This window comes from Amblyomma americanum, chromosome 7 (assembly GCF_052857255.1).
Source record: "Amblyomma americanum isolate KBUSLIRL-KWMA chromosome 7, ASM5285725v1, whole genome shotgun sequence".
NCBI lineage: Eukaryota > Metazoa > Arthropoda > Arachnida > Ixodida > Ixodidae > Amblyomma > Amblyomma americanum.
The window spans coordinates 38137779-38160974 of NC_135503.1; the positions used below are offsets into that span (position 1 = coordinate 38137779).

General features: G+C 46.6%; 1 protein-coding gene across 3 annotated transcripts in view; it reads right to left on the reverse strand.

The window, feature by feature from the left end:
- LOC144098921 (uncharacterized) overlaps positions 1–18494 on the reverse strand; it is a 51734-nt gene extending 33240 nt beyond the window's left edge. For all 3 annotated transcript variants that reach the window (XM_077631876.1, XM_077631878.1, XM_077631877.1), the window contains exons 1-4: positions 18272–18494; positions 7001–12345; positions 2608–2746; positions 1806–2004 (exon numbers count right to left, since the gene is read on the reverse strand). In XM_077631876.1, the coding sequence (XP_077488002.1) occupies positions 1806–2004; positions 2608–2746; positions 7001–12345; positions 18272–18472 (5884 nt within the window). In that variant the 5' untranslated portion in view covers positions 18473–18494. The remainder of the gene's footprint in view (positions 1–1805; positions 2005–2607; positions 2747–7000; positions 12346–18271) is intronic.
- Positions 18495–23196: the final 4702 nt, after the last annotated feature.

Sequence of the window (23196 nt, forward strand, 5' to 3'; positions counted from 1 at the left end):
TCATTTCACTAAAAGCCAAATATTACTAAGTAACAAATATTCAGAAGACAAGGGTATGGAAAGAGGTGCCCGTTATGACATAAATGACGGAAGCCAACAGTAACCGAAACCACGGCGCATAGGGGATATCTTTTTTTTTTGTGTAGTTTTTATCAATGGAAGATTAATAAATTAATACCCCCGAAAGCAGAACATTTGAAAGCCGTCGCCATAGCTCAGTTGGCAGAGCACCGGACGTGAAATTCGGAGGTCGTGGGTTCGGATCCCACCGGCGGAATGTGGCTGTTTTTACTTCTGCTTTTATTATTCTCCTGTTGATAAAAACTACAAACACATCCCCTATGCTCCTTGGTTTCAGTGACTGCTGGCTTCCGTCATTTGAGTAACAAATAGTGTTTCCATAGGCTTTGGTCAAATGGAGCAGCTCTGCAGCATTTTTGATGTTAACGAAGCCATTTTTTACCACCACGTTTGGTGACACTGGTTTGTACATGCACTGACACACGGATTTCCAGCTACTTTTACAGTGCGCCAAGCAAACAACAGGACTGTCAGCAGAATAGGTTCAGTGTTAATTTGGACCACGGACCACATTTAGGTACTAACACTGACCGCCTGCCACAGTGTAGACTGTGCACAGATAATGTTTGCGCTCTAGTACCTGTGCAGACTCCAGTAGCACAGGGGCGATGCGGGTCGTGGGCCAACCACAGTGTTGGAATGCTGGACGCAGCTAAGCGGCATGTCCAACTTTCGGTGGCGTTTCAAGTTGTGTTTATGTTTTGTGAGGCCAGATTGCACCACAAGGTGTGAACATTAGCTTCTCTGCTTCTAAGTTGTGGTGGGCACTGTGCACGACCAAGGTTTGCTAGAACTAGCATTTTGCACTGCGGTTTGATACCAGCCATGGTGCTAGTTGCACAAGCTCAGGTGGTGGTGCAGGCTGACCTAGGGTCGTCACGGCCTATGTGCCTGATGGCTGTGATATGTCGGTTGTTGCTGTGGCACATCTCAAAGTCCAGTCAGGCCCAGAAGCAGAAAACACGACAATGGGTAGAACGTGCTTTGTACACAACTGCAGACCAGACTACTGAATCCGTCGGAGCCTGGTCACTGAACACTTTGGGGCCGGGCAATTCCCAGAGATAGGATATTGCAAACGAGAAGCAGTGTCTGTGAAGCCCTTTGGCAAGGTCCTTTTGAATGCACCCAGGAAACCGGAACTGTGTTGGCAAACACTGTGCCCACCAAGACGTGGTATGAAAGGCAGAAGATATGCCGACAATGTTAATAACAAATATGCCGCTGCATAATTTGCATGGCTTTTGAATGCACAGTAGAAAATTTTGTGGTGCAACATTATTGAGGGCAACATAGTCACTTTAGGAGGCCAACTGCAATTCTTTTCAACTGACATACACCAAGTTCAGTTTAAAGCCAGGTAAGTATTTTCTATCTTCGCGTGCACAGCGGTCTTTCCTTGAGCTAGTCAATTGCTCAGCAACATCGGTGTCAGCATAAAAGATCAGCTTGGTGGGAGGAACATCAGGGAAAATTTTGCAAATAATTTTTGCATCGCATAACTAAAAGTGCCCTACACTATTCACTAAAGTGTCACAAATGCAGTGTCGGTTTCCTTTTGGTCCCACATCCAAAAAGCGCCTATGTCAAGGAAACAACACTCAAGAGACAATTGAACATTGGCAGCAGTTATTGCCTCTGCTGCTCATTTAATTATTAGGTGTGTGAAATGCTTGCATGCGCACCCCTCAATCTTCAGGATGTCCGATGGCACAATCACTCACCAGTGAGTGCAGCCAGAGACTTTTTGACTTTTGGTGGCTCCTCTGTTATGCCAAGGGTGACGGCTGGACCTGTACCATCTCCTGACATGGCCAGGGGTAGGACAGGTGCCTCACTGGGTGGCGTCGCTGTCACATCCAGCTTGGCAGCCAATGACGACCTGGGATCAGCAGCAGCGGCAGCCACTGCTGCTGCTACCACCTGCAACAAAACATAAAAAATTATCCGCCGCCGTTGAGAAGTTGTCATAAAATCCTTGCAGTCGTCTTTGGACTTAACATGACGTCTATTTTTATACACTGCATTCTCGGTGATACAAACACGGTTGATATAGATTTTGCGGTGATGCGAATTCGTGAAATTCCCTGGCCGGAACACATTGTGCACAAATGGCGGAATTCCGGATGTTCCGAACTCTCTCCTGTGCCACTACGGGATGATACAAACGCAAGAGCTGCAACCGTACTCTCGAGCACTAAGTGCTGCCCGCATATCGCCGACATCCAATCACCAGTCGCGCAATACACACCGCGAGTAGCAATCTGTGGCCACACGGCCATGAATAATCCCATCAGCCGTAGGCAGATCTGTGTGAATGCATCTTCTATGCTTCTGCATACAATTTTTGTTCATTTGGATGATACAAAATTTCGGATGATACGAAATTTTTCATGACACTGTGAGATTCGTATCACCAAAATTCTACTGTATAAGACAAAAATATAAAAAAAGAGAATAAAGGAAGCTTTGTATTATACCCTGGTATTAAGGCAAGCCTTGGGCTGAAAAAAATTCTTGACTCACCTTAACAGTGGCATTCACAGCTGCAGCTGCAGCCACAGGGAGTCCCTTGGCGACAACTCCACGTTGCAGCATGGCCTGCATGTTCTTGCGAGCAGCCTCCAGTAGCTGTACCTTGTCTACCTTGACCACTGAGGGCTCCCTAAATGAAGTACAACATGATCAGCAAGTGTGGGTTTCCAGAGCACAAGGCAGTCATCAGCCACAAGTAGTAGGCTGTCAACAGGCTTTTGGCAATGTTTGCCAACCAAGTAAATCCAGGGGTGGCACCTAGCTGTCGCTGCATAGCAGGCAGTGAGGCACACTGTCAAGCTTGAACTGATAAGTTTAGGCGGCAACTTCCATGAGGACATATGAAAAAAAAAATCCTACTAAAGACATACAATAAATTTCTTCACACATCTATCTAATACCCGACCATATGGCAGCCACCCCCCCCACCCCCCACCCCCCAAGGCCTTTCCAGAAAAGGCATCCTGTTTCACCAAAGCACCAAAACCTGAAAGGAGCACAACACAGCTACATGGCTCAGCTCAAAGGAAAAGAACCACTGAACTTTCAACACAACTCACTACACTAAACTGGCCAGAGGTGAAAGTTTCAAAATTGAACTGGTGAATTTTATTCATCCTTTAAGCTTAGAAATTTGTTTCACCTTACTACTGCGAGTGACACCTGTGCGAGCGGCAAGTGAGAACCGTCAGTAGCAGCGGAAGATTTTGTTTGTTGTTTGTCATCCCGGGCACCATGCACATACACTGTTGCTGCTACACCTTTACTATCTATCTTAAAGGTGCACTAAAGAGGAGTCTGAACTCGTCTTTTTACCGCGGGAGCTCTACACGTTCCGGGCATTCTTAGAAACTTTGAATTATTGTCCTGTGTGGCCGATTCTCCTAATTAAATCAGACTAAACGACCCGGCTCCCGCCTTTTTTTTTTTTTAACTGAACGCGGTAGGTAGGCGCAGTCAACCAACGCGTCAGCCAGTCACGCGGTGGCTTGCCGCTCTGCCATCGGCGGAGTGATGCATAAATCAAAGAGTTCACGTGTATTTTTATTTCCGTGGGCCTAATTTGCGGCTATACTGTCTGTAACTGAAACTGTTTATTCACAGAAACTTTAAAAAAAATAAAAGCAAAAGCGAAGCCGCCACTGGACTGGCTAAAAGGCACTCCACGCGTTGGTTGATTCCGCCTACCTACCGCAGTCAGTTCAAAAAAAGGCGGGAGCTGGGATGTTTAATCCGATTTAATTAGGGCAATCGGCTGCACAGGACAATAATTCGAAGTTTCTAAGAATGCCCGGAAGGTGTAGATAGAGTTCCTGCGGTAAAAAGACGAGTTCAGATTCCTTTTTAGTGCACTTTTAAGATCGGAGCAGAAAATACGAATGCTCATCCAAAAAGTAAAAGTAGACAAACGATCTTACATTTATAAGATGTTTTCAAACACTGTCATCTGCTAAGGTTATTTTTTGTTTGTTTAGTTTTTCAAATTGCACGGCACTGCGACTGCAGCTTCTGAAAGGACAAACCTTTTTTAGCCTTTAAAATCTCGGATGGCTGCCTTCACTTCCAAAGCCCTTTGCAGAAAAGGCACAGCACTTATATGCCAAGTAAGCGCTGAGCGCCTTTGAAAAAAAAAAAGAACTGCCTCTCAAAGGCACATGTGGTACCCGTATGGCAGGATACATAAACACATCTAAGGTTTGTACAGATGCATGTGGGACTCCCTACAAAACTCGTCCAGCTCTGTCATCAAGGCCACCCTCGAAGGAGTGACGAATAATTGGAGAACTTCCCATGGTAACATTCACCATTTGAAAATTGGCTGTTTGCAGCCTGTTTTGCCTAGCATGACATTTTCTAGAACTTCACCTGATTATGCCACTGCTGAAAGCAGCCAATTCATGAAAGTGGACAGATTCATGAAAGTGGACAGAGTAGCCAATTCATGAAAGTTCATGAAAGTGGACAGAGCCAATGAACACACTAATTAATTCTTGCTTCTTGCCCTCATGGTTTCCGATCCTTCTGATTGTAATGGCTAGCAACTAGTACCACCAGCCATCAACCTGATCTGAGCAGAAACCGAAAGTTATTGTCTGGTCATGTCTCATTTGACTGCGATATTAGGTTTCTCATGAAGTATGACAAAATGCTGGATTGAAGCCACCATACACCTATAAGGTGTGAAATATGTTGTATGACAAAGGTAAGGCTCTTCAAGTAAACTGAACCTCATTTCTCCACTTTCTCTGGCTCAGAGACCTGCAGGGTCTAATGACATATAGCTTAAAAAATGTTCCTACTCATGACTCCTACACGTTTTCGCCGACATAGTGCAGAAGCATTTACAAGATTGGAGAGCAAATTAAGCTCTCAAAAATATATCTGGCCAAAGCTACTAACAAACTCAGAAATACCATTTCCACTGATCGAGCATGCTTCAAACAACAATGAGAGGCAGCCTTAAAGGACTATAGACACCAAATTTTTGCTTGCGTGTTTTCTTCTTTCAAACGATGCATTAGACATTTGCATACATGGAGTACCCTGTGGTATTCGTGTACGACTGCTGAATTATTTATAATTGAATTTCTTCTTGACGCTGTTTCAGTTTCATCGACCGAACGACGACTGTGGCGTCAAGTTGATGTTTTGGTCACGTGAGCCACTAGAAAAACTAATATAATTACTGACAGGTCATTTTTTGTGATTCCAGGTCTTGGAAGAGGCTGGATTAAATGTTGCAGTGAATTAAAACTACATATCAGCGATTATATTGCAGTTTTCTAGTGGATCACATGACAAAAACATCAACTTAATGTCACAGTCATCATTCAATCGATGAAACCGAAACAGCATGAGAGAAGAAATTCAATTATAAATTATTTAGCGGTTGTAGGCAAATACCACCCGGCAATCCATCTATTTTAATGTCTAACGCATCGTTTGACAGAAGAAAATACGCAATAAAATTAGGTGTCTATAGTCCTTTAAAGCAGGATGCATGTAAAGTGTGTGGCAAATGGGATAAGAGCACCAGTGAAGTAAACCTTTATGATGTAGATATAAAAAGCCAACGAATGCAGTATCAAAATACCTAAAGGAAGGTTGGTGTACCGTTTCAGTGGAAGTCTCCCATTGCCAGTCAAACAAGCCACATCAATATCAGCATTCAAAAATTTTTTTTACCCTTTTCTTTTCCTGTTCTTTCTGTCTGTACACTGTTATTCATATACAAAAAAAGGAAAAGAAATGCCCAGATGCATCTTTTGTGTCAAGCAACCGTGATACACACTGCCAATGACACTGGAGCAGCTACACTGTCTGCCGACACGGTAAAATAAGCTGGCAGCATTCACCCTTCATTCGCCACGTGAAGTGTAATGCATTAAATTCATGGTGGCCTGTCTTCCGAGATTTTTCACTGTGCACACTTTCTTTATTGATGTTTACACCATGCAGATCAGCTTTTAACAGCACCCATAAGAGGAGAGAGCACACCAATGAAGGAATTTACTTGCATAATGAATGTAATTTTTCTTTAATATATGCATATATATATGATTACCCGGGGAGTGAAATAACTACGAAAACAAAATAGCAGGTGCATTTATTATGCAGGCACATCCATCATGCGAATAACTACAGTAGGATGCGCACAAGGCACATCGTACACAACAAAGGCGACTGCACCTTTGACCGGAAAAGTGTAGTTGCACTAATGGGCCAGAATATCAGTGAAATATGAAGGTACTATATACTTATTTACAACGAATACATTGCTGCATACCTTCATCTCTCATCTGCAACAGCTATCGACTGGTGCAGTGAAAAAGTACAAAGCAGCAGCAAAAATTAACTGACTTTCAAGGAAGAATAGTACTGATCGCAAACCAACAGAAACCGTTATGAAACAAAGCTACTGTTACTTTCAATACAGCGTACCAATATCCCTCACCGGCACACTTCGATTTTGACACAAAATGATTTTGCTAAGAACTAGCACGAATTAGGGTCTCTGAGTTGTATTCAACGACACATAAAGTAAATCCTTTAATTCTGCAAAGACTTGAAGAATATCAACTGTCTTTCGATTACACATATATCAAAGAATTGCATGGTTTACGATCTCAAATAGTGTTACAATTTGCAATTACAGCTCTGTTTACACCAATCTGCTTAATTTATGTATTGTTTTGTCAAACTTGACCTAGAATGTGCAGATACATATGTACACCCATTTTTCTTTTGACTATTGTTCTTTAAGGCACAAGTATTTCCCCTACCTGTGTGTACTTTCTGCCTACTGCAATCCCACTGGCGCCATATGTTCAGTTTCTGACTAAATAAACAGCACAGTGTAAAAGCAGGAATCCCTCTGACGTACCTCTCACGGCTGCGGCTCTTCCTTTTTCTTTCTGGACTGTGGCTCCGTGACCGGCGCCGGCTCCGACTGCGGCTGCGGCTCTTCTTGCGAGGTGATCTTCTTTTGCTCAGGCTCCTCCTTCGTGGGCTCCTGCTCTTCTTTCGCAGTCGCTCTGCACTGCGCTTGCGCTGGAGCTCCATGGCACGGCTCCAGCTTCGCCGTGGACGGCTGCGGCTTCGTCTTTTCTCGCGGCTTCGGCTCCTCCGCTTGTCCCGACTCCGGCTGCGGCTCTTCTTGTCACGACTCCTCCTCCTCTCTCGGCTGCGACTACGCTTCCTGTCTCGGCTCGGGCTCCTCTTCTTGTCCCTGCTGCGGCTTCTCCTCTTGTCTCTGCTGCGACTCCTTCGCTGCTCTCTACTGCTCCTCCTTTTGTCTCGGTTGTCTCGGCTGGGGCTTCTCTTTCTCTCACGACTTCGGCTTCTCCTTTTGTCACGGCTACGGATTGTTATTTTTTCTCGGCTACGGCTCCTTCGTTTCTCACGGCTGCGGCTCCTCTTTTTGTCACGGCTGGGACTAATTTTTCTCTCTCGGCTCTTGCTTCGTTTCTTCTCCTTGCTGCGAAGGCTTTTGTCTCGGCTGCGACTTCGCCTCTTCTCGCGACTTTTGCTTCTCTTCTTTTCGCGACTGCGACTCCTCTTTTTTTCTCTGCTCCGGCTCCTCCTCTTGTCTCGACTTCTGCTTCTTTTCATCTCCCTGCTTCGGCTCCTTTTTTTGTCTTGGGTTTTCTTCACTTGGCTTTCAGCCGGCCCCTCTTCACTCTGACTATCTGGAGATGCACTTCTACTTTTGCTTCCTTCTTTCAAAGTATGTTCCTCTTCACTTGAACTTGAGCTGCTTGATGAAGATTCCTTCCTCATCCTAGCTTTCTCAATGGACGATGCACTTGATCTACTCCTACTGCGGCTCTTGCGCTTCACATCCAGTGTGTCCCCTGCGTCACCAGTGGAAGAAGGATCTGCTTGTTCTCTGGCCGAGATGGTGCGCTGCTCTGCATTACTGTCCTTGCTAGAATCCGCACAGGCAGACACAGGTTCAGTAGCTGGTGTAGAAGCCTTTTCAGTTGGCTCTTTTTGGCAGAGTGAGGCATCGCAACGGGCTTCGTCACTTTCAGCAACTTCTTGCTCCCTAGGGCTACCAGTTGAACTGGATACTGCACCTTCACCACTTGGAATTATCGACTTCTCGTAAGCAACGGGTTCATGAAGATTTTCCTCCCCTTTGCTCAAGCCTTCTGGATTTCCCTGCAGTACATCAGCCTTGCCACAAACAAAGCTTTTACTGCTACTAGTGGCTACAGCCTGTCTTTGCTCAAGAGGTTCCGAGTTTTTAAGAGTTCTGTTATCTGTAGAAGCCGCAACCTCGGCGGGCCTACTACTTCCAACTGCGGCAGATCTCTCTTGAACTTGGCAAACATTCTCTTTAGAACTACTGCTGCTCACAATAGATGTGCCAGACACTTCATTAGCTGTGTTTGGCTCTGGGCAACCACCTGTACCACTTGGGTCATCTTGCTTATCATCCATATCAGTTTCATCAGATTGCTGTGGCTCTGGCACTGGTTTAGATGCGCTGGGGACACTGGCTTCAGCTGGAGGCACTGGTCCATATGTATTGGCCTCAGGCGTCTCCTTGTCTGCTATCTTTTCAGAAGACTGTTGTTTCTGTAATTCTTTTTCTTTGCAATGTTCTGCAATACAATCTATATTGAGAGCCTTGGAGTTTTCTGACGATTTAGTACGCACATCTAGAGACTTATCATCTTGTGAATCTGTGCTTTCAGCATCACTCTCCCTACGCTGCCTTTTCTTAACTGGTGAAGATGGTGCCTTCTTGCTTCTCCTTTCTGGACTGCTGTCAGACTCGCTGCTAAGTTCATTCTTGTATCGTTTCAGAATTAGTGTCCCCCTAGGAGACTCTCTTTCCCTGCTCGGCTTTCTCTGGCTTGAATTTGTCTTCCTACTCTCACTTCGTTGAGAGTGCCCTGTTTCCCTACTGCGACTCTGTCTCCTGGGCTGGTCACGGCTACGACTCCTGCGAGACCTACTGTTACTCCTCTGGGACACCCTCTGCCTGCCACGGCTCAAGCTGCGGCGACGGTCACGGCTTTTGCTTCTCCTTCGATCACGGCTTCTGCTTCCCCTCCTGTCACGGCTCTTGCTTCTTCGTTTTTCGCGGCTTTTGCTCCTCTTTCGTTCACGGCTTTTGCTTCTCTTTCTTTCATGACTTTTACTTCTTTTCCTGTCTCGACTCTTGCTCCTTTTCTTTTCCCGACTCTTGCTTCTCTTTCGGTCACGACTTTTGCTTCGCTTTCTGTCACGACTCTTACTTCTCTTTTTCTCCCGGCTCTGGCTCCTCTTCCTGTCACGACTCTTGCTTCCCCTTCTTTCACGGCTCTTGCTTCTTTTCCTGTCTCGACTCTTGCTCCTCTTTCGTTCTGGGCTCTCACTCCTCTTTCGGTCGTGACTTCTGCTCCTTTTTCTGTCAATACTCTTGCTCGGTTTCCTATCTGGACTTCGGCTCTTCTTTTTCAAATGGCTGTCACGTTTGCTGCGGTCTGGGCTAGAGCTACAATGCCTGTCACGGCTCCTACTTTTAGCCCTTATTTCCTCTCGCTCAGTACTGTCGCCTTTGCGAAGCCGCTTGCTGTCTTTGGTTGGGCTTTCAGATTCGCTGCTCCTCGACCGTTTTGCTTTTTCTCGGTCCCCGCTGCGGCTCCTAGACCTGCTGGACTTTGACCGCTCCATGCTGCTGCTGCGGCTGCTTCCTTTCTCAACAGGCGAGGAGCTCCTGGATGAACTGTTAGACTGGCTTTTCACCTTGGCACTTCCTGCAGTGCCACCTACTTGATCAGTAGCCATGTCTTCGGGTAGCTGAGAAGGTGGACTTTTCGTTGAAGCAGGGGGCACAACCTCATTTAAAACCTGGCCTTCAGTCTGAGAAGGAGCAGCAGTGGGTCCAGACTGTTCTGAGGCCAACATCTTACCAGCAGGACCCAACTGTGTGGGAAGTGGACACGTCTGCTGCTGCTGTGTCACAGGTGAAGGCTTTTCCTGGGGCAGTGGCGTTGGTGTGCCATGGGTGACTTGGGCCTGTCCTGGAACACCAACAAATTGAAAAGGAATGTGCACAGGCATTACAGTAGCCGAGTACAGGGCACTGCCATGCAAGTTCACAGCTGGTACAGCTGGTGCAGATGTGAAGGGTGCCGGCGGCACAAGCTTGGTTGCAAGCTCGGGAAAAGATGCATGCTCGTTAACCTTCACGGTGTTTTCCAACATTCCAAATTCCTCAGTCTTGCCAATGGTCCTGCCAGGTCCCATCAGTGGAGGTTCATTTGATGCTTGCACTGTGGCCATAGTGCCGACAACTGCAAGTCCATCTTGCTTTGTCTGCAGCAGGCCCTTCTGTAGAGCTGACCCACTCGGATTGACCTCTCGAACGAATGGTCTAACTTGCCCCACAGGCTTAGTTGTCTCAGGTTTCACCCAAGGTGGTGGTAGCGGTGCTTGCTGTGGTTCACTATAGGTCCAAGGAATTGCAGCTCTAGCCATACTTGGTTTCTTTGCTGACTCTTCCAGTGAGTCGACCTTGAGAGGCGGTGTATGCTGTTGTGAGCTAGTTTCGGTCCCACATTCAGGAGGTACTGCAGGTGAAAACGTATTTTCTCCAGAGGGCACAGATTTAGCCAGGCTGTCATCGACTTCAAGTGCACCAACAGGTGATGGTGGGTTGGAAATATCCATGTCCTCCAACTGAGAGTCGTCAGGTGGAACTGCAGGTTCCTCTGGAACAGGGACTGCCTCCAGGTTATCTGTCACTGGCTGTGGTTTTGAAGTTTTACCAACTGCTGCAGCACATGCTTCAGGCTGTGGAGGTTTAACAGATGGCATAGTTCTTTCAGGGCTTGGCTCTTCATCAAGGAAACTGCCATCTTCCTCTTCAAATGGCCCATAAAGAACCACTTGGTTTTTGTCACTGTCACTTGAACTTTTTCTATCACCTGTGTGACCTTTGCCAGATATTTCCTCTGAAGATTTTGAGACAGAGCGTTTTTTTGAATCAGTGGTGCTTACACCAGTATCACCAGGTAGTGAAGTCTCCCCACTGGTACCCTTTTTCTCACTTGACTTATCTCTTTCAACAGCCTTACGTTTTTCTGATTGTTTTCTGTCGCCACTTCTTGAGCGTCGGGACGAATGCTTTTGTCTGCTGGTTGACCGTTTGCGGCTGCGACTGCGGCTTTTCCTCTCTTTCTTGGGGCTTACACTCTTTCTTCCATGCCTTCTATCCCGGCTGGTACTTCGTTGAGAACGCTTAGGACTGCGGCCTGGACTCTGACGAGGTCGGTGCCTACTTTGAGACCTTCGCCGACTGCGGCTACGCCTTGGTGAGGGTCTTCCGCGGCTGTGCCTGGGTGGTGTTCTGCCGCGGCTATGCCTGCTCCTCGACCGCCTTCGACTATGGCTACGAGCTGCCCTGGAGCGCCTCGGACTACTGCTACGACGACTCTCAGGACGCTTTTGGCTGCGACTGCTACCAGCCTGGGAACGCATGGGGCTACGGCTTCGATGACTGCCACCATGACCACGATGCAGGCTTCTGCTACGGCTTGACCTTTTTCGACTGCGCGACCGATCACGTGAACGGTCCAGTTTTCTGTCCTTGCTCTTGCTCCTGTCACGTGCCGAACCCTTGCTTAGACTGTTGCGACGACTCTTGCTTGCACTACGTGACCTGCGTTGCCCAGAGCGTCGGGAGCTATCTCTACGCAATGGACTCGGGCTCCTACTCTGGCTCTGCCTGTCACTTTCATCTTCAGATGAACCAGATGATCGGCAGCGCTTTGTCCTGTAGCTTCGTCCTTTCTTTTTAGTTGATTTCTTGGACGACCCTTCATTCGCAGACTGGCTCGAAGAAGGCTCTGATTTGGAAGTGTTTCTTCTGTCATCCTCGGAGTCAGAGCTGCTGGAGGCACCCTTGCTTTTAGCTGGTGATGTAGATTGGCTTGACCTTCTAGTGGAGTGTTTAGAAGGTTCTGCTTGGTCGGTACGATTTTTACCTACCGTGTCCCTCTGGTGATCACCTTTACCAGCGCGGCGCTTGTCAGCATCAGTGCCCGCACCGTCCTTCTGGGGCATATCTTGACGAGAAAGGTTGGTGTCTGCAGGCTTACTTTTGCTCGGTGACTTTTCCTTTGGCTCTCTGTCGGGACTTCCTGCCTCATTCTTTGCAGGGTTTTCCTTGGTGCTGCTTGCTGTCACCTCCACCCAGCATTCATCAGCACTGGAGTTGGCCTCATCCGCCTCCTGTAGGCAATATCAAAAAGTTGTAGGAATCAGGCAGCATACTGCAAAGCCTATGCATCGCCGTAAACCTCCGACACTGAGCACTTCACGGCAATTTATTTTTGTCCTCCAGACAGAGGACTGTTACAATACAGCTCACTAATCATAGGCTACTAATGTGAAAATCAGGATAAGTCACACTCTTGTGACCACCCTTTGTGCTCTGAAAAGTATTACGCCTACCAACTGAGAAATGTGTTCTAGTGAACCATTTTTCCATTCCAGTCTATGGAGCTGGCATACTACACTGAACGGTGTAAGTGGACCGTAAGATGCAGAGAAAATGCAGGAACTCACAACTAATACCTCTGTCACATGGGCAATCTCAATGCCGATTGAGTCAATGACCATCGTAACTTTCGATGACCATCCATCCATATGCACTTGTGCCACACGGCAAATTTCAATGATCACTGAGTAGTCGGCATGAGATTCACTAGATGGTGCTAGGGTAGCAACATTAAGTAAAAACAGGAAGTAAAGCATTAATAAAGCGAGCTTAATACTGAAGTACTATATTGAAAGTTTTTTTTTGGAAAAAACTATTAGAGTACTTCACAGTTCCGCATAATCGACAGCGAGTGACGGCTGAACAACGATGGGCAACAGTGGGCACTTCATTTAAGCAGCATTAATTTTTTATCAGCGACGCTGACACAGATCAGTTACCATCTTTGTCGCGTTCATTGGTACTATCATAGCAGTACACATGGGACATTGCATCTGACCACTTGACTGTCTGCAGAACTGTCATTTTTACTGCCGATAAAAATTTGTTTACGGAATGGTCATAGTAGTCTAAACTTTTGTTATTTCTTTCTTTAGGTTTAGGTTTATGGGGTTTAATGTCCCAAAGTGACTCAGGCTCTAAGGGACGCCATAGTGGAGGGCTCTAGATAATTTTGACCATCTGGGGTTCATTAATGTGCACTGATATAGCAGTACACGGTCCTCTAGCATTTCCCCTCCATCGAAACGCAACCGCAACCGCCGGGGCCAGGATCAAACCTGAGTCTTTTGGGTAAGCAGTCGAACACCATAACCACTGAGCCACCATGGTGGCTTAATTTCCTTATCTGTTTTGAGTTTTTATATTTTGTTTTTTCCCCAACATTTGGTGCTTGAGAGGCTGCTTTCAGGGCCCTTGAGAGTTCAATGACCATTCGTGAACCTCCACTGAGTCGATCCCCATTGAGTTCGACATCAATTGACTCAATGGGCATTCAAACTGCCCGTATGACAATGGTATAAGTGAAAAAATTTATGTTCTATAGCATATTTATGTTCTATAGCATAGCAGATGAACTGAACAATAAGGCAGGTCAGTTTATGGATGCTTACCATGACTGGGCCATACTAGAGGCTTGTTTCTTTTTTTTTTTTTTACCCTAGTCAGGCTTTGCATTTTATTACTTAGCAATACTCCAGAAATTTACCTCAAGCCTCAATATACGTTGCTTTATCGTGCTCTCACCGATTTTATTACACACAAGCAATTTAACAGGCCCAGTAAATCAACTTGCCAGTGTTAAAAATCATCATTCACAGTGAGAGAAAGTGTACTCCTACCATGGGCACTCCAAATGTATGCTATTTCTCTCTCGATAATGCGGTTTTCTGCAAAATTTGCAAGTCGGATAACCTTGAAAGTTAGATTATCAATCTACATTGATGAAAGGGATCCGGATATTATACATTTTCTTAGTTTTCTGGTTATCAATCTTTTTTTTCAGCATGCCAAAAGCCACATATTCATGCAAGAGGCAGCGTTGTACTGCGATGCAGTGCTGCTGCAATACACACAATGCCACCCCGTCACTGGGGCAGCAACACAGAAGAACACTGCATCGTTTATGCTGTCTTCATCAGTATTATCTGTTACACATGCTCACACCTGTGAGCTCCGTTTTTCTCAAGCAAGGATGGCGACCAAAGCTGGCACATTTCACTTTCACAATTTTACAAAGAAGAAAACATGCAAGCAAAAATTTAGTGTCTATAGTCCTTTAAGGCCGCAAATATTTTTTGGCACAATGGAAACTTCAGTGAGCAAGATGCCTGATTTCACATCAATTTTACCAGAAACAGCACAGAAGATCTTTACGGAGGATTTTTATATGAGTGAACACACTCTTAATACATCCTAATGTGGGAAATAATGAACGGTGAGCACACCAGCAAAAATCAGGGACCGGAAACAAATCTTATTTCATGTCAGCCAGACAAGAATTAAAGGCTGTTAGTACAGCATAGCATTAACTTGTGTTTCTGCATGCAAAGGAGTTATGATGCATTAATGTGTACCTTACCGACAACGGTTTCAGTTAGCTGTGCTACAACTATAACAGGCAGATAAAACCCCCTTAGCACCATCTGGTAACAGCTACTCAAAACACTTCAAATTAGCAATAATAAAGGATAACCATTTCATCCTATACATTTTCCACATAAAAAAAAGCATTGAAATTGTACACAGCAACTAACTACACTTCGTGAATTAATATGCAGTCAGCTGACAAACTCATATGCAGATTAGCCACTTAGCAGTCCTAAAGTTATCAAGTATGAAATGCTTCTAGCTCCCATTCTCACCAACTGAAGTAAAACACTATTCTGAACTTGAGGCAAAGGTGATACCAAACAAATTTCTAAACTTCTGTTTGAAATATTTTCATATAGAGAAAAAAAAACCTTAAGAGCACTCCAAGCTAGACTCGAGCCGACGCTGGCACCAAGTGACCCGATGGCCACACAGCACAGATCTCAAAAGCACAGAGCACAGTGACCTGATGGGCACAAAGCAATTCCTGAGAATACTCAGCTATAGCCACAATGGTTTGTGCAGTGTTTGTAACTGGTAGCTGCAAGGCTGAACACATTGCTATCTGTGGAATAAATAGGTCCACTGAAAAGATATGCCACTATTTCAATGCTTTTAATGGCGCTGGCAGTGACAGTGTCAAAGCAAAACTGGCAACAAATGCCACAATAACACGGACAAGGGCGTAAACCACTATCATCTTAACATAGTTACAGCAGTGGATAAAATGACGGACAAAAGGAAACGGCAAGCCAACACGGCACTGACTAAACAGCCACCCACTCTATGACTGGTGCATTCGTTTCGCATATCCATGTGCTTGGTGATAAAAGTGGAGTGGCCGATAAATTCGAGCACGATAAGGCATCAACAAGATCTGACATACTATGCGGGATAGATGTCAGAGCAGAGAAGCAGAGAAGCTTTTATAGAGATGTACAGGAAGGAAAGAAGGAGGCCAATGCAACCAAACACATTGCCAAGGCTGGAGGAGAAACGCAGACGAACACCACATTAACATGTTCACTGTGTCATGGGTCACGTCATTTATTCATGCTGTGCGGCCACAAATACTGGGTCACATGTACAGGCCTTGGGTCAGATTTTATTTTTAGGTAACCCTTCTTGGACCTCACAACAAAATCTGACCCATGGCTTCATCAACGACTCAGTATTCGTGGCCGCACAGTACGGATAAATGACATCACCAGCAGGTGACATACGATGCAGTGAACGTGTTAATCAGTCTTATAGCTAGCCCGAGCCTGACACAGAGTGCAGCTAGCAATCTATGATTCATCCAAGAATGTTCCATGCTGGTCCTGCTAAGCATTGCAGGTTAGCCCCTACTCACAATGACGAGACAGGCTGCACATATTTTTTTTCAGTATTACCAGGACCCCAAACCCCAAGGCAATTCATTTCTTTACTACAGCCAAGCAGTTCGGTCTGTCACAACAATCTTCCCATTTGTTCCACACACAAAGCTGTTCAATTAGAGCAGAAAGTAATTATTCTCACTCCCAATCTCTTTGAGCTGGCGCTTTGGACCAGTCAACATCGCTGTCATTAAGGGAGCTCGATCAGGCTCCGCTTAATTCAAACTATGCAAGATTCAAATGAATTCTCAGTCCCCTTTGAACACTAAATTAGTGAGCTTCAGATCTAATACCATCATCAGGTAATACCGCCCAGCTTCCATGATACAATGTGTGCATATTCATTTCACAGAGACTGTCCTGTTTTCAGAACAGCAAAATTTTTTTCCCTCTGCCAATTTGAATAATGCCGGGGTCCCTTGCTACTTCCGTACTAATTGTGAAACTTCTGTGTAACGCTATGAGAAAGCTTAATGTGCCAGCTGCAGTGACCGCACTGCAGCTCTTCAATCGGGGGGCACAGCCTTCGATTTGAAAAGAGACGGGCCCCATATGGTGCACACACAGCCCCAGAATTAGACAACATCTTGTTGTCCTGTAACTCATGCATAAAAGCACAAACCAAATAACTGTTCTACCTTCCCCTCTTCTATTCAGCACTAAACTTAATTAACTTATGATTACTTTTTCTTCACAACACTGGCAGCTCAGCTATCTCATTCCATGTGCGAGGATTCAGCAATGGCAGAATAGCAGTTTGCTGCCGTTGCCACCTGTCATAGTTCATAGTGGCTGGCTTTGTAGCTATATGAAATGTCGCAGGAAGTTTTATGACCAATAAAGTGGCCAAGGGACACCTAGTAGCACTGAGATTGCCCCTAGCACCTGTCTTTTTAATCCCAGCAGCAAAAATGCACATGGTCAGTCATACTTCAAAATTTTAATGAATCCTCTTAAGTGACAACTCTGTTAAGTGAATCAGATTTTGTTTCCTTCCAAATTCTGCTTACTTGAGATTGGAGTACTCATTGGTAAATTCTATTTTCTACTTTAAATAAGGGTAAAAATAATATTCTGTATGTTAAGACATATAAGCAAAGCAATTTTCATAACTGCCCCTTTCAAATTTACACCTAAAAAGCCCTGCCAGTCCAAAAGCAGCTATAAATACCAAGCTGTTATGCAGTTAGCAGTCACAATAGCATACATATAAAGGCTTTAATGCATGACACACATTTAAAGGGATGTAAAAAAATCTCTGCTGTATCTCCCTTTGTCGAGAATTGGTATTTGTTATGGTATCCAGTGAGTAAGCTAAAAAGCATGGTGGTGACTGTAGCCAAAATTGATTCGAGCTCAAAAACACAGAAACATACAAAATCATGAAAAGCTCAAGCACTACAAACGACTATTGTGAGACAGCATAATCAAAAACAGCTACATTTATGGCGCAGCAGCATCAGTGTTAAACATTAACTGAATATCCAGCAGAATTTGCTCCTCTTATAAAAAACAAGCTTCACTTTTATTGCATTGCCACTGCAATGTTTTAAATAAGCAAAAGACACGGCCAATTTTGATTACTGCTTGGGAATAAGCTTCTGCACCGATACCGGTTCCCGATTGATCCTTTGCAGCCTCAGACAACACGAATGTCGGGCGAAAAGCCACACAGCAATGTTGCGATACTGTTTGCGCGTCATTGGACACCGAGCGACGCGAAATTTGCAAAAACCACTTGGGTTCTTCGTTATTCCAGCAAAACAGAGCGCGCTCCAACAAAAACAATGAAAAGTGCTGTGCACGAACTACTACGATCTCAGATATACGCAACTGTCTGGACTGAGCACGACAGCAACACTACATCTGGGCTAAGGCACACCATTAAACGAGAAGCAGATAAGATACAAGCGATTAACCAGAACATTACCATCCACAAAATGCGTAGCATGGCAACGGTTACGGTTTACCAAAGCCGAAGCGCAGACCACGACACCAAATCAAAGCCGGAAAACAGAACTGCCAAGCCTCGTCGCACACTGGCCGCCATTCCGAAGCACTGACCAAAAGCTGGCGTGAAATAGCGCAATGGCAAGCCCCGATGTTATATAACAAATCTTTCTGCAACGCGGCATTTGCAGCACGGTCAATTAACGACGCCATTCACAAGAGGGAACGGAACACTCACGTTCTCTGAATGAGCTTTCCGGGATTTGTGCTTTTTCTTCTTTTTGTGCTTCCGTTTCTTGGACTTCTTGGATTTGGAGGAGTGCTGCGAATCGGAGTGCTTTTCCTTGGACTCTACGTCCTTACCTTCAATCTTCTTCGTGAAATAGTCAGCTAAAATATCTTCAACTCTGGTGTCGTGAGGCAACGAAATGTCCTCCATACTTTTTTCCGCAGCGGCACGTTCGCGCGATGGCGATCGCGTTTGCGAAATGCTTGTGAGTTCTGTGGTTGCGCGTGCCTGAAAACGACGCAGCCACCGCAGAGTTCGGTATAAATTTCAGCGACTTGCATACGCAGTGCGCTTAAGGTAAATTGTAAAAAAAGGTAAAAAGTGCGGTAAGGTAAAAAACGAACAGTGCAGCAGACGAGGCACATGAAAATTACTCAGTCTGTTTGTGTCTTTGCAGAAGACACACAAGTCTCGGGCTTCTGGAGAAAGGAGATACTCAGATGCTGCAACAGGAGACTGCTACAAAACCTCGACGCTCTATAACATGTATATACGTGGTGGACGGCGGGTGATGGCACAGCGCATAAATTGTAGGCATAGGGTCCAAATTTCAGCGCAGCATTAGTCAGTCGATCGCACCTCCCAGACAACACCAAATGTCCTGAGGTCATCCTAAATAGGTCCAAACATCCTCATCCCAAAACAATACGTACCGTCTTTGCTAAAAGGAGCCAGGCAACGGTGCTTGTTTCTTGGCGTTATAGTGGAGCACTTACGGCTCTAAATCTGTGTAAGATTAGAAGAACTCTAGTTCTCACTTTTCGAGAACTTTTAGCCTTTAGGGGTACGTGTCACTATGCAGGCTTAGCAAACCCTAGCTGTTTCCTGCATGGGTACTTTCGGCAAAGACAGCGGGTCATGCGTACGTTTTGAGTGCATTGTGACAAAACATCCGTCATGGAATTCTCTTGTACAGAGTTGCAACACTAAGCGAGCACTATGCGAAAACTGCTTGTTATGGGGGTCGCCATGATATAGACAACGCAGATTTATGACTAATTCTGATCAAATCAGGAAAGTATATACATCATCCAAACTTGGTAAAAACAAGTCGTCGTATGCTATCTCTGCATCAAATTCCAGCGCAAATTAAGCTAGCGGTTTAACCGAGAGAAGCATTTAAGATGCGCGCGTTTAGCATTGCAACAGTCTATTTGTTAATGACGCTCCGAGGATGAAAATTTATGAAGCACATTTACACAGCTACTGATCCGGTGTACCCGGGTTCGAACCCGACCGCGGCGGCTGCGTTTTGATGGAGGAAAAATGCTAAGGCACCCGTGTGCTGTGTGATGTCAGTGCACGTTAAAGATCCCCAGGTGGTCGAAACTATTCCGGAGCCCTACACTACGGCACCTCTTTCTTCCTTTCTTCTTTCTCTCCCTCCTTTATCCCTTTCCTTACGGCGTGGTTCGAGTGTCCGCCGATATACGAGACAGATACTGCGCCATTTCCTCCCACAAAAACCAATTATTATTATTCATTTACACAGCAAATGTTATTGTTCAATGCTTAACATTTTTGAAGCGAAAAGCTTCACTACGCTAGGTAAAGCAGTCGTCGCATAGGCCGGAGAATGACCCTGAACAACCTTCAGCCCAACCACATTAGCCATGTATGACCATATGTGTTACCGTTATGGTGTCGAACCCTTGACCCAAGACCTTTAGTTGACCTTTGAAATCGGGTGACCTTCGGTTTGACCTTTGACCTTAAGAACATCCGATGGGGTGGTGTGAAGCCACGTGATGACATCCGATGGGGGTGTCGTAAGACCATGTGATGCCACGTCATAGCCACGCGGTCGTGTGGGTATATATAGAACGGCTGTCGCGAGCGTGTAGCGGAGCTGCCATGGACGCTTAGCAAGCGTCCTTGCTTTTCGCTGAATTCCAGTTTTAGTCAAGTTAAGCCACTTCCAATTTTTAATAGAATTATTGTTATTGTATTGTGTACAAATTTTTCATTAGATTTCAATTCAATGCCCCATATTGCCCTGCAGCTGGACTGAACGTTCGTAGATTTTTTTTTTTTTGCTTTTGAGGAAAGGAAACGGCGCTGTAACTGTCCACCAAGATACAAGAGAGAGAGAGAGGCAACTTTATTTGCCGCGGGTGTCGGGAATTAGGGCAGGTGGGTCCTGTGTGGCCTCCAGGTGGGGGCGACGTCCTGGGCCCTCCAAATCAGTGTAAGTTGAGTGTTGTCCGGCTGGGTGATGAGTTGGTCCCAGCTTTCCGCAGAGGGAGCTGGCAGGAGGGCCTGTGGGAGCGGGTTATTTTCGCATCCCCAGAGGATGTGGGCCCGGGTGGCGGGTTATCCGTGGTTGCAATTTGGGCATGTGGGGTCATATTCCCAGTTGGTGATTAGTAACAGCCTGGAGTGGCTGAGAACTGAGTGCGTCTGCAATCTGCGGAGCAGGGTGGCTTGCGCTCTGTGGAGGCCGGGGTATGGGGAGGCGAAAAAACGGCGTCTCGTCTCTTTATGAAAATTGGTGATGTCGGCAAAAGTCTGGTGGGCTTCAGCGAGGGCGTCTGGATCCGTGGAGCCGGCCACCCGGATTGTTAATCCACGGGCAAGTCGGTCGGCCCCTTCGTTTCCACAGTTGCCCGCGTGGGCGGGTACCCAGGTTAGGTTAATTTTGCGGTCGGGAGTGCACCCGCGCAGGATGCGTGCGGCAGGAAGGCAGATGCAGCCTGCCGAGTAATTTAGGATTGCTCGTTTTGAGTCACTGAGGGCTGTGCGCGCACGGCGGTCAGCGATGGCCAGCGCTATCGCTGTCTCTTCTGCTGCGGTGGGGGAAGGGGCGCGCACAGTGGCGGCGGAGATCAGGGTAGATTTCGGCGTGGTTGCACAGAGCACGTAGGTTGTTGCATCTTGCCTTGCCGCATCGACGTATGTTGCGTGCTCGTCACCACGATAGAAATCATCCATTGCTCGGACTTTGTGCTGACGGCACTCGTCGTATCGGCCAGGGCGCGTGCTCTTTGGTAGCGGTTTGACGAGGCGGCTATGTACGCCTGTCGGGAGGGGGGGCATGGCATGGGGGTCGCCTTTTGTGTTGACGTTTAGCCGTCAAGGATGAGACGCCCGAGCTTGGTTCTAAACGATGAACTTGGGCGATGAACTTGGGCTGTCTTGTGCGCCTCTTATAAGTTCCGTAAGAGTGTTGTAAGTGCCAAGTTGGAGGAGGTGTTGTGTGCTGGCGTATTGTGACAACCCTAGGGTAGCCTTGTACACCGAGCGGATGATGCTGTTTACTGCCTCGTCATCTTTTCGTCGAAGGTGATAGTAAGGGTAGGCCACTATTATGGCGATGAGAAATACATAGCCGACAGAGGTCGTCCTCCTTCATGTATACGGCGTGTGGAGATGCGGCGGATAAGGCCGACTACTTGGTGAGCTGTGGTGCGGAGGCGTTGTATTGATTCTGAGTTGTGTGTATTGTTCTGTACCAGCATGCCCAGGACCCGAATGGTCTGCACGGAAGGTATGGAGTGTGTGCTGATGTGGATAGCTATGAGCTCGCGTGCTTCGGGGGCGGGTCGGCGCACTCTCCTGTCACGGATGACAAGCAGTTCCGATTTTGTTGGGGAGCATGTGAGGCCGTTCTCCTGTACGAAGATGTGGACGGTGTCAATGGTTCTCTGGAGTGAGCTCTGGATCTCGCCATCTGAGCCGGAGTTGGTCCAGGGGTTATATCGTCGGCGTATAGGGAGTGTTCTACGCGAGGTATGGCGTTCAAAAGGGTAGGAAGACCCCTCGTGGTGACGTTAAAGAGGAAAGGGGAGAGGACAGCGCCTTGTTGGGTTCCGCTGGTGCCCAGGGTGATCTTGTCCCTGCCGAGTTCTCCAATGTGGAGTCCTACGGTGCGGTTGTGTAGGAAGTCTGCGATATAATGTAGGTACGAGTGCCTACATTCATCTCAGCAAGATTTCTCAAAATGGAGGCGTGGGACACGTTATCAAACGTCTTGCTAACGTCGAGGCCGAGAATAGTCCGTGTGGCTGGGTTGAGGCCTGGGTCGAGTATGCCGTGTTGTATTTGACACATGATGTCTAGAGTGGAGAGTCCGGCACTGAACCCGATTATAGTGGGCGGGAGGAGATCTTTTTCTGTGTAGGTTTGAAGTCTGTGGAGGATGACGTGCTCCATGACCTCACCAAGGCAAGATGTAAGGGAGATGGGTCGAAGATTGCCCAGCTCATGTTTTTTTAGGTATGAAGATCTTGCCCGGTTTAGGTATGAAGATCACTTTGGCATGCTTTCCCATGTATCCGGAAAGCGACCATAATTTCAGTACTGGTACGTGTCTATTGAAAAGTTCCGTGGGTGCCTCGATGAGCTGGTCGTCGAGGTTACGCAGCGTTTTGTTGCTTATATGATCTTCACCGGCGGCTGCGGTGGTCTTGATGTGATTAAGGCCAACACGGGCATCGGATCTTGTGATGTCCATGCCCATGTCGGCGTTTGGAAGTGCCGTGTAGACCGCGGGGATGGGGATTTCGGTCGAGGTGTTCATGTACTTGTCTGTCAGGGTGTTGAGCAGTTCCTCGTTTGTGCCCTGAAAGGCGTGCACTACTCGGGTGAGGTTCTTGTGGGATGTGGCATTAGTGTGGTTCGGACCAAGGAGACGTTTAAGTAGAAACCATGAGTTTTTACAGCATAGCTGTCTGTTCAGGCAGTCACATGTTTCATGCCATTGTTCACGGTTAAGCTTGGTGGCGTAAGGTTCGATTGCTCGCTCAAGGAGAGCGAGACGAAGCTTGAGAGGGGAGTTGTGATTGCGTCGGAGCCAGCGAGTATGAAGGCTACGCTGTGCTTCCCACATGTGGATGAGTTTGGCGTGGTGTGGGGCCATCCTCCACCTGGGTTAC